The sequence below is a fragment of the Macrobrachium nipponense genome, chromosome 33 (genome assembly GCF_015104395.2).
Source record: "Macrobrachium nipponense isolate FS-2020 chromosome 33, ASM1510439v2, whole genome shotgun sequence".
Taxonomy (NCBI): Eukaryota; Metazoa; Arthropoda; class Malacostraca; order Decapoda; family Palaemonidae; genus Macrobrachium; species Macrobrachium nipponense.
The window spans coordinates 28102095-28114622 of NC_087219.1; the positions used below are offsets into that span (position 1 = coordinate 28102095).

At 39.4% G+C, this 12528-nt stretch overlaps 2 protein-coding genes across 6 annotated transcripts in view; both read right to left on the bottom strand.

The window, feature by feature from the left end:
- LOC135203053 (two pore calcium channel protein 1-like) overlaps positions 1-12528 on the bottom strand; it is a 734396-nt gene that overhangs the window by 396079 nt on the left and 325789 nt on the right. The gene's annotated exons all lie outside the window — the stretch shown is intronic.
- The window catches only part of LOC135203050 (uncharacterized), a 153838-nt gene continuing 142523 nt past the window's right edge, over positions 1214-12528 (bottom strand). The window contains exons 10-11 of the mRNA XM_064232636.1: positions 10008-10120; positions 1214-3361 (exon numbers count right to left, since the gene is read on the bottom strand). Of these exons, the coding sequence (XP_064088706.1) occupies positions 2903-3361; positions 10008-10120 (572 nt within the window). The 3' untranslated portion in view covers positions 1214-2902. The remainder of the gene's footprint in view (positions 3362-10007; positions 10121-12528) is intronic.

Genomic DNA, 12528 nt, shown 5'->3' on the forward strand with positions numbered 1-12528 from the left:
ACAGACAGAATAGAATTTTGGCCAAAGGCCAAGAGCTGGTTGGTGCCTATAAGGTCATTTAATGCTGAAATAGAAAACGAGAGTACGCAGAAAGCTTTGAAAGGTGTAACAAAGGAAAACATTGCCACTACACTTGAAACAATTATTAGGAGAGGTGGAAATTAGATAAAAGAAAGAGAATATGGAATTGAATGCAGAATTTTGGCTAAAGGCAAAGTGCTGGGACTTGTGAGGTCATTCAGTGCCAAAAGGGAAATTGAAAGTACGAAAGTTTGAAAAATGTAAAAAGGAAGAAAACCTTGCAGTTGCACTCTAAAACAATTGTTAGAAGAGTGGAAAGTAAGAGGAAAGAGAATATGAACATAGTTACAGTTAATAAAAGTATAAGCCACGAAGGAAAGATAAACAACTGAGAGTCTGCAAGATCTTTTGACTCAACGTCCTTTGTCTGCTGAGTGAAGGATGTTCTCTCCGTTGTTTATCTTTCCTTCATGGTTTATACCTTTGCTTATACCTTTATTTATGCATTTATCACGTTCCAAACTTTCGTGATTCAGTTATACATAGGTACAGTAAAGGGAACGGAATGGGTTGTAGCTGAGAGCCAAAGGGACAGTGCAAAGAACCTTAAGTAATGCTTACAGAACAGTGCATGAGGTGCACTGATGGCAACCCCCAACAGGGAAAAGAGAATATGAGCAGAGGTAAAGTAATAGGAATGAAAGGGATTGCAGTTTGGAGCCATAGGGCTGCTGCAAAGAATCTTAAGTATACAGTCATGCCTACGGTACACCACATGAGGTGCACTGACTGCACTACCCCGCTATGAGGAATGGATGACAGGACTGTTAGGGGAGGAACTGTATTTAGTCAGCTAAGCAAGATGTTTGAAAGTAAGGAGAAAAAGCTGTATATGACGTACATGGACCTAGCCTATATAAATCCTTGTTTCTGCTTAAATCAAATTAATGAGCGCAGAAATTTTGTCCCCTCCCTCGCTTCTTTCTCTCAACTGGTACAGTATTTCCACTGGCATTTCTTTATTGCAATACAAATGAGGATACCAACACTGTTCTCTCATAATGGACATCTTAGAGTAATTAAATTCTTCCTACTTAGATTTTGTTTGCCTCCCATTGGGAAAGCCATAAGAATCTATAGGAGTGTAACCGAGAGGTTTTCTTGAATTTACTAACAGTAGAAAAAGGACATATAGCAAATAAAAATTTTATTTATAAAACATCTTTCAGTCTGTAATAAAAAGGTAGCCTTTATTTACAAAAAATACTAAACTTTTTGATTTACAGTGACCCCCCGTATTCCCGTTCTCCAGATTCGCGGACTCACACATTCGCGGATTTCTCTCGGGAACGTTTCCCTGTATTATTCGCGGAAAATTCGCGCATTCGCTGTATTTTTCTATGATAAATATCCACAAATTCCTGGTTTTTTTGATGAATTTCATCATAAAATGCACTTTTTGTGATAAAACTATTAAAACAACCCGGTAGGAAAATTTTTAGTGGGTTTTTCTTGAGTTTTAACTAACAAAATAGGCTATTTTTAGCATTTTTATAGGGGTTCCAAACATTCGCGGGTTCTAACTATTCACGGGGGGGGTCTGGTACGCATCCCCCGCGAATACGGGGGGACCACTGTACATATAAATTTCTGTGCATATATGTTAAGAATTCCTAAGAACAACCTTCACAATTGGTGAAAAATCATCAAATGCTGTACAGTAATAAAAGAGCATAACAAGATCTGTAATATGTACAAGGTCTGCACTTGTACGAAAAGCAGACTGCCACTTACGGTGTAAACCAAGACTTGCTGGCAGGGAGAAGTGGGGTTTAGGAGACCAAATGGACTGAGATTTTAAAGACACGCTGTTTGGGCCATGTGGTGAATGGGGGAGTGAAGCAGTTAGTCAGAAAAGAAGTAGATGTGGAAGTAGCAGGGCAGAGCCCTTATGAGTAGTATCCATTAAATTACAGACACACACTAAGCAAAAGGGAGAACCCACTTCACATGTATTCCATTGAAGGAAAAATCTTTAATACTGATGATGAAACCATTTGTATACAAAAAATAAAAAAATTTAATATGCTATCAGGCATATATATAAACTTCAGTTTTGCTTGTGTAGCAAATTCACTCAGAAATAATTAACTGCATAACAGTGATACATTCAATATTACTTGGAATGTATTTGAAAATATTAACTTAATGACATATAAAAATGACAAAAGTATGTCTGTAAGGGTGGATACAGTTTTCAGCATAACTTCTTAATTTTGTAAGAAATGAAGTGTCCTCTCTTGACTGGACCCTTGATTGCATATAGAAACAAGGTTTTTAGTTTTCTCACCCAGGACATCAAAACGTAAAGGTTTGCATGACGGAAACCATGACAACCCAAAAACAAATTCATGGTCTATGTCACACATTTCAGCTAACATTACAACTGTACTTACAAAACCTTAATGACTTCTTTGATCTTTGAGGAGAAAACTTCAAAACGGGAACAAAACAGTCTCTTGGAATTCAAAAGTAAGAAAAAATACAAACACTTCCATCACAAATTCATCAAATTCATGGAATGTCACTCATTTTTCAGTTTTCATTCCCCATAATGTTAAATATATATGCACTGAATATTTTTGACAGCTTTTCTATATAATATTTAAAAATAGACATGTATGTTGCTGCAAATCAGTCTGTATCATGTTGCTTAAATAAAAACATGTTACATTGCAGATACTATCAATATTTGCCACTTGCTAAATTAATATCTGAAATGCAACTGGCACGATTGTCTCTCACCAAAAAGTACTATGTATTTAGGGAGAATGTCTTCATTAATCATAAGAATTTATGTTCAGATTCACCAATAAACCATTTATGACAGAATACTTGTTAAGGAAGAAATGAATGAAGATTCCTTAGAAGATTCCAGAACAGCATGATTAAATTCTCTGGCCGTCTTGATGTTGCTGACAATGCTGTCATATATTGGCTCAAAGAGCTCCATTTCAGCATTGGTTAGTTGGATGTCGGTATATCTGCACGAAACCTCTCCATCTCTTCTGCTCGATTCCGAGCGACTACTTTCATCTTCGTGTTTCTTAGAAACTTGTTGCTGCTGCTGGTTTTCCTGGTATGAACTGCTTTGACAATACATCTTGTATGATTCTCTAATCATGTCAAACCTGGCAAATCTCACCACTGAGGCTTCCATGAAGTTGTTGGTGAGTATAAGAACAAATTTTTTCTTATCTGCATGACCTAAGATGAATCGATAACCACTATCAAGTCGAGAGGACAGGGAAGACCTTCGTGGACCAAGTTTTTGAGAGCCCTATGGAGCATGAGGGGAAAAACAAGTACATATCAATAATAGTAAAGGAAAAATTCATGTCTGTTTACACAAAAATGATATTGTTATTGTACAATAAAGTTTCATACATACTTACCTGGCAGATATATACGATTGAATGGCCCACCCAGCCTCCCCTCAGGAGACAGGTGGAAGAGAAAATCTGGTTCTAGAAGGTATGGTTCCTATTCCTGCCACCCAGCGGCGGGGCGGTAGATCACCTGACCTACCTACCTGTAGCGTGTGCCGCGAAATTCGAATTTCTATCGGGGACGACGGAGTCTATAGCTAAGTATATATCTGCCAGGTAAGTATGTATGAAACTTTATTGTACAATAACAATATCATTTTCATACATTCAACTTCCCTGTCAGATATATACTTAGCTGATTGGCACCTTTGGCGGAGGGTAAGAGACAGCTAATTACTGATTAGACAGGTAAACAACATACGTTGTAGGTAATAAATAAATAAAACCTTGGTTCCTATGTGTTTAGACGAAGGGTCGACTTCCTAGCTATTGCTAGTAGTCTGCTTCGTCTCAAGAGCCTCAGCGAGGATGTGACCTATGGCTAAGAGTTCTTGTAGATCTGTCAATGGGGTCTTATCCACTTACGCGACAGAATCTAATAGTCATTTGTCAATGGGGTCTTATCCACTTACATGACAATACACCTATGCCTAGGGGCATAATTAAGGAGCACAACACCAATCCCGATCACCTGATCCTAACACGAGGGTTTGTGCTTAGTTTGGAAAGAGCTATCCCCAAACTCCTTTCAAACAAACCAAAGAAAAAAAAACACTATGTTAACATAAAAATTAACTCACTTAGTTAAGGATCAGTGTCGGCTCCCTATCCCAGCAACGTATCTGTAGACACGTAAAACCAAAAGAGAAGGATCTCTCGTAGGTCAACTTGACCTCCTTCGTGCAAAGGGAAGTCAACACAGAGTTGCATCTCCCGTAAGTTACAGCTAATATGTCCTTCACGACATATTGTTATGTAACGAACAAGAATTCATAAAAGCTCGCACTTCAAGCGCTTTTAATTCTCAGCTGTTTGAAGGAATCATCAAGTTATTCATGAAGTGCTTTAGCGATCACACTTATTTCAAAGAAGACCAGGGCTTCCTTTGAAATGGATCTTTTCTGGATGAAGCCTAGAGCCTGGCTTGCGCCTGGGTAGCGCCTCGCGCCTTGTGTCTGGCTGGCGCCTCGAGCCTGGCTGGCGCCTCGCGCCTGCCTGACACTTGGTTGGCGCCTAACTCCTGGAAGGCGCTTTTTGCCTGACTCATGGCTGGTGCCTCGTGCCTGGAAGTAGCTTCACGCCTGGTTCCAGACTGGCACAATTTAGCGTCTGGCGCCTGGCTGACTCCTCTCCACTTGCTGGAGCTTCGAGCTTGGTAGAGTCTCGAGGATGTCTGGCGATGCCCACATCGGACATTCTTATCTGTCCGATTTGTTGTCCTCTAGCGCATCTGCGCTAGGTTGGAGGCCCCCTCTTTCTCTTCATCAGACAATGACAGTGTTCCTTGAAACTGTCTGCCTCTGGCGTTTTTTACGCCTGTTTTGGCATATGGCACCTGGTTGGCGCTACATTGTCCAAAAGTCCTGAACATCCACAATAGTTTATCAGGAGACTGGAGAAGAGTGGAAGAAGTTCTTCCACTTTGAGCTTTGGCCTCTCCAGCAAGGGGAGGTGATTGTAATCAGCTACATCCAGTAGACGATAGGATATCTAACCGTACGAGAGATAAGAGTCTTCCTCCGAGGAGGGTCCTTCTTGAATACTTCCGTGCTCACGAGATCTCTTCTTACATGTTGAAGGGGTGTCTCGTTGCAGAATCTTCCCTATCCTTGCCCGAAGGAAGGGAAGAAGCCTGGAAGTCGAAGGAGACTCCAAGCTGAAATATGGAGTACTCGTGATTTCTAGCTCTTTATTGTATCCCTCTGAACACCTTCTGGGAAGCATTTCGAGCCGTCATCGCATTCCAAAGACTCTGTAGGCAAACGTTTGAACCATTCTACTGTAGATGAAAACGTAAGTACCCTGCCTGGACAACGAAACCTCTATCTGAAAACATTGAATCAGGAATAGGGGGTTTTAGTTCTTTTGCCAGACATACTATGCTGGCAAGAACCCATTGCCTAATCTCCATAGAATCTGATGCGAGATTCCAATGTTCAAAAAATTCACTTGTCTTCTTGATCGTTTAGGACCAAGAGAAACAAAGAATTCCCTCATAAAAATTTCTCAAAGAAGTTTGATGAGGAGCAGTTCCATCTTGTCGGAACATAGAATCTGTGGCCACAAAAAAGATCCCATTAGAAGTACATGATATCCTACTCTTGTCATATTGAGGTATCGTATAAGATCCCGAAGATCTTAATCCTCTGCTATCTCCAATCCCTTTATAGAGACAGAGTATAGCCTTTTACTGCGTTCTTTGATAGCAGATATATACAAAGGTGATTCTTCCCTCTGAAAGGGAAGAAAAAACCGCTATGGGGTTCACAGAGGTATCGGAAGAGGACAGTTTCCTCATTCCCTCTAGCACGATCTGAAGCAATTCTATATCTTGTCCATGACTATTGTCATTTACCTTGAAAAATCCTCTCATTCATGTCCACTTCTGGTCAGTCTGCACGCAGACAGACTCAGAGTGGAGAGGTTGTTAAGGTCCATTTATAATAGATGCTGATAGAATATTCAGACTGTCTTGGAAAAGACTTCCAAAACATGATGTGAGAAGAACGTGACCTCTGTGAATCCAACCTCTCTAAGGCCAAAATGAGGCATAAAGTTATTATCCTCCCTTTCTTTGACGCCCTTTATCTTAAATTCTGTAAAGAATTTATATTTTAGGGGAAAAAAGACTAAAGTTTATTCCCCTTTCTATAAAATAAAGATGGCGTATATTGCTACCTCTCTTGCTTTGAGGAAAAGGAAGCAGTCTACAGGAAGACTGTTCGTCTTCTACCTTGCTAAGAGATCTATGAAGAAGACTTTTCGCAGGTTCTCACAACTCTTTGCAATAAATGTTAGACATACTTTTTTCACGGTTATTATCGTCGATCGAGAAGGTTCTCACGGCATGCAAAATCTTGCATCGAACCTCTTAAGGATCGTTACATTCCCTGTCTGTTTACCAAATAGGTTCTCTTTGTTAACGAGAACAGGAGCCAAAAAAGAGATTCTCGATGCTCTTTGCGATATGAAAGAGTCGTGGAATTGGCCTAAGTGATTAAATGGGTAACAAAATCAGGAACGAATCTTGCCGTTACCGAGCGTGCTGTCTGAGAGGCTACTGGACTCTTAGGTTAATAACTCGCTAAAACGAGAAAATATCTTGGATGGTACTCTTGGCTCATTGCGCCAGGCTGGCGCTTCTGGCGCAATTTTGCGCCAGGTTGGCACTTCTAGCGCTTTGCGCCAGGCTGGCGCTTTCTTCTAATTCTCTTTATGTTATGTGCCAGAACATCTGTGCCTTTATGGTACCCGACATCCTTTCACATGTTAATTCCGTTCTTAGTAGGAAAAAACTCATATATACGTAGTATAGTCCATTCAGGGAAACCATTTCTGCCACGAAGTGAATGTTTCCCATCCCACTCATCCATCTTCTCTTGAGCAATATCCGATTCTAAAAAGGTTGTGTGCGTTTCTCGAAAGACTTGACCATACCGTAGTCTTAAAGTGAATTCTCTACTACATCCATCTTCTCACTAAGCATGTATTCTAATAAGCCATGCTTTCGTAAGCATGAGAGCATTATATAATATAATGTTCTGCTGCGTTAGAATCCTTTAATAACGTTACCTACGGTAAACAGCATTGAAAGGTTATAATATCTTTCTTATTGAAAGCTTCTTAGCAAAAGGCAGACAATATTTTATTTGTTAGCTTAACTATCCCCTCCATTCGAGACCAAGTCCATGATTGTAGGGGGAATATACGGTTAACCATTCGATCCCGTTGGAGAGAGATGTATCCGACTGCTCACGACCGAGAACTAGATGATACTGTATTGGCCTTAAAATGACAGCCCAGCAGTCTCGCTCGCTGCCTGGCTGCATTCATCATGAGTTGCCAGTTACTTCATTCAATGAAGGAATATAATAAAATTATTCTCGAGCCTAAGGAAGCTCTTAATAATGCAAATTTAAGCCAAACAACCTTTGTTAAATACTGAAGCTGAGTAGGTATTGTCGTAACAAACCTTTAAGCGAAGTCCTTACCAGGAAAATCCTGTAAGGATATAGATAATTCCGTAGCGAACCACAAAGGCAACTATGGTATGCGTATATGACTTGTCATTCAGTAGTCGTATACAGCAAGTCTTGCTACTACATTCTTTCCTCTCTGATTCAGAGAGAGAATGGAAATCTTGCCTTCTTCGTTCTTTTCGTCAATAAACACGAATTAGTATTAGTCGAAAGAGATCGCAATGAAAACTCTAGGATCGAAGAGAATCCCTCAAATTTTTATTCTCTTGGATATAAGGCCGTATTCTACGCCTCTATTATTTGGAAGAGCCTCTAATCAATGAATGAGAGCTCGTACGAATCTTGTTTAATTTGCAAACGATTGCCACTCTTTCTGTAAATGGTTGGTTGCATTATTTTATAAGGGGGAAGATTTTAATATCGTCTTATTAGTAATGAACTAATTTTTTCCAATAAAAAAGGTTTCCAATTCCGATCTATCTTCCATTTCCTGTCCATCAAGTTGGGAGAAGAATGAACAACCGGAGGAGAGCGCCTGCTTTTGTAAGGTGAAGAGCTTTTAGCAGTACCGATTCTAACCTGACAAGGGCTACGGCCGCCTGTGCGACATCTTGAGTCCCCGCCAGGAAAAAAAACCGATCTTGCTCTTGCCTTTACTTGCATTAAGACTATCCTGAGAAGGGCGATGGCCGCCTGTGCGACAACTCCCGTCCTTATCAGAAGAAGGCCTCGAATGTCTTTCACCTTTCGCAGAATCAGGCTCTAACTCCATCTCCGATGAAGATCCTGGTTTATAGTTTCAGGCGCTTTGCGCCTCGTTTCAGGCACTTTGCGCCTCATTTCAGGCGCTTCTGCTTCAGGCGTTTCAGGCGCTTTGCGCCTCATTTCAGGCGCTTCAGGCGCCTCTTTAGAATCCTCTCGCCTTGTCGGCGATTTGCGCCTGGCCGCCTCGTCCGAGCTGTCAAAGACTTCTATCGGACAGGATTTCTTAACGGGAAGGAAGAGATCCTTTCTCCTGGGAGGATCCTTCTTCAAAACTTCTATTAACGAAGATATCTACTGTTGCCTTTCTCCTAGGATCTTCGTAGAGTCGTCTTCTTTCTCCGTATCCGATCTAGGGGAAGGAGGATTTAATGAATAAATGTCTTTCTTCTTCTCAGGTGGATAGCCTTCCAGAAAACTTTCCGGGATAGAATCCCAAGCTGGGGATTTCCACGATCTTTTAGAAGGTCTCGACAGCTTGTGAGAACTCCACCCTATTTTCCTTTCGATGAAGACTCTGATGACGAAAAAAACACTGTTTTAGGATGCCTTTTCAACGGCTATCCTTGGCAGTCTGGGATGCTACTACAGATCCTGCCGAGGGGACGCCCGACCGTTGGGGATTCTCTGAAACCTCCTTAAGGCTTTCGACATTCCTTCTCCTCTGGGCTTGTGAGCTTGGAAGAGGTCTAGACCTGAGAGCGAGACAGAGCCGATCGGAACGCACCCTCCACTATTTTAGGACGCCTTTCCAATGGCGAACTTGGCAGTCTGGGACGTTCTACAGAGTCTGCCGAGGGGACGCCTGATCGGGGGGGATTCTCTGAAACCTCCGTGCGGCTTTCGACATTCCTTCTCCTCTGGGCTTGTGAGTTTGGAAGAGGTCTAGACCTGGGAGCGAGACAGAGCCGATCAGACGCACCCTCCACTTCAATGGGGAACACTATATTCACTTCTTACCTTTTGAGAGCTCGCTTTTGAGCTACATCCATTATGTAGTTTCTGTGGAGTAAGAAGGTGATGAGGATGCAGCAACTACTAGTACTGCTAATACTCTAACTGCTCGTTAGCACAAACGCTATTAAAGCTTATAAAGTAAGCATATCTAGTTATATGCTTTTCTGACTACCTAAAGTAGGAAATTAGAGTTTAATATTTCCTCAATAAAGTTGTAAGCTTTCTTACATGTAATAATGAATAAATATTAATAATTCCCTTTATTGCAAACTATGTGAGTGTCTACCGATAATTTCGGTAGTTTCACTTAGTATTTTCTTCGAAATTTTGAAGCGAAATTCATTAAAAAGTTAATAAAAGCGTATGCCGAACCAAAGACCCAGTACTTCCCTGCAAAAGACAGCCCAGAAGATCGATGGCGATGAAACACGAAAATCAAATCAGGAGGAACCGTAAACGTATGTTTACATTCCAAACGATAGAGAAAATCTGGTTCTAGAAGGTATGGTTCCTATTCCTGCCACCCAGCGGCGGGGCGGTAGATCACCTGACCTAACTACCTGTAGCGTGTGCCGCGAAATTCGAATTTCTATCGGGGACGACGGAGTCTATAGCTAAGTATATATCTGACAGGGAAGTTGAATGTATGAAACTATGGAATCAAACAGTCAATCCTTACCTTTACTGATGATTTGCCCTCATATGACCTGAGAAGATGTTTCATGGCATCAGTTTTACAAAGCATCAAAGCTGTTTTGTCTTCATTATTGGTAATTTTCAGTAGGGCTCCTCCTGTAAAAGGCAAGGTTTGTTCTATCCATTAAAATATTAATCTTACATATTTTGTACAATGAAATATTAATGCACCACATTTGTTGTTCAGTGAATCTTAAAAGAAATCCCTTTAAAAATTACCCTGCTTCTTATACCCAATTGCTCGGCTTTGAGTAGACCTTTGGAGCAGAAACTTCCTTAACAAGTCCAATACCTGATCACCTCTGTTTGACAAAAGAGCCCTCCAACAAACCTATTTTGTGTACCACATGTAAATTGTTAGAAAAAACAAGTTAAAATGCTGTAGTGTTGAAATATATTGTGGCAAGGATCCTTCTGACACTTGTATACCTTTTTCTCCTTTCAAAACATGCGGGAAACTGAAAGAAACATGAAGAAATAGAGGAACTGACTTTAGAAGAACAGAGTATGTAAAAGCAAAATGCCTTTTTGTGCCTTGTGAGATACTAATCTTTTCTCCCTATTGTCCCTCAACAATGTCCTGATGACAAAAACATGAAAATGTTATTTTAACCCTTAAACGCCGACTGGACGTATTTTACGTCGACATTTTTTGTCTCTCGGGTGCCGACTGGACGTATTTTACGTCGACATACAAAAGTTTTTTTAAAAATTCGCGGAAAAATACTTTTAGGCCTACCAGCCAAAAACTCTTGAATCACGCACCTTGGGGGATGCTGGGAGTTCACGGATCAAGGTGTTGTTTTCTTTACAATCGTTACGCAGGCGCGCAAGCGCGAATTTCTTTCTGGCCACACTAAAAAGTATCTGTGACACATCTTGGAAATTATTTTGTCACTTTGACATAATTTTTGTACCATTTTAAATTAGCCGTTACATAGAGTATTATATATGAAAATGTGCGCATTTTTATGTAGAATACAACTAAAAAATACTCATGATTGTAGCTTTTATCAGATTTGAGATATTTTCATATAAATAACGATAAGTGCCAAAATTTCAACCTTCGGTCAACTTTGACTCTACCGAAATAAATGAATCGAAAACGCAATTGTAAGCTAAAACTCTTATATTTTAGTAATATTCAATCATTTACCTTCATTTTGCAACTAATTGGAAGTCTCTAGCACAATATTTCGATTTATGGTGAATTTATGAAAAAACTTTTTCCTTAAGTCCGCGCAGTAACTCTTCCGAAAAAAATCATACATGCGATTGTGGTAATGTTTGCACCATTTTAAAATTAGCCGTTACATAAAGTTCTATATATGGAAATCTGCGCAATTTCATGCACAATACAACTAAAAACTACCCATGGTTGTAGCTTTTATCAATTTTGAAATATTTTCATATAAAAAAATGTGACAAACTTTCAACCTTCGGTCAACTTTGACTCTACCGAAATAGTCGAAAAACGCAATTGTAAGCTAAAACGCTTAAATTCTAGTAATATTCAATCATTTACCTTCATTTTGCAACAAATTGGAAGTCTCTAGCACAATATTTAGATTTATGGTGAATTTATGAAAAAAATAACATTTTCTTTACGTCCGTGCGGTAACTCTTCCGAAAAAATCATACGTGCGATTGTGGTAATGTTTGCACCATTTTAAATTAGCCGTTACATAAAGTTTTATATATGAAAATGTGCGCAATTTCATTTAGAATACAACTAATAATAATTGAAGATTGTAGCTTTTCTCATTTTTTAAATATTTGCATATAAATCACGATAAATAGAAAAAACCACGTTCGGTCAACTTTGACTCTACCAAAATGGTCGAAAAATGCAATTGTAAGCTAAAAGTCTTACAGTCTAGTAATATTCAGTCGTTTATCTTCATCTTGAAACAAATTCGAAGTCTCTAGCACAATATTTAGATTTATGGTGAATTAAAAAAAAAAACTTTCCTTCCCTCCGCGCGCGGATTCTCCGCCACAAATCTCCGAAATGCGTATGTCCCATTCTCGGAATATTTGCTCCATTTCATATTAGGCATTTCATAGAGTTTTATATATGAAAATGTGCGCAATTTCATGTAGAATAAAACAAAAAATATTTGAAGGTTGTAGCTTTTCTAATTTCTGAAATAATTTAATATAAAAAAACTTGACATTTGGTCAACTTTAACTCGTCAGATATGGTCAAAAACTGCAATTGTAAGCTAATACTCTTACAGTATAGTAATATTCAATTATTTGTCTTCATTTTGAAAGAAATTGGAAGTCTCTAGAACAATATTTAGATTTATGGTAAATTTTTGAAAAAAATATTTGTTTACATCCGCTAGTTACAAATTCATGCATTACTTTGTGATAATATTTTCTCTGTGTTGCTTTTATCGTTTTACAATGTGTTATATGCCAAAATGATCGCAATTTAGTTTACATTACAACGAAAAAAAAAGTAACTTGTTACCTTTAACCGTTTTGCGCACAGCGCG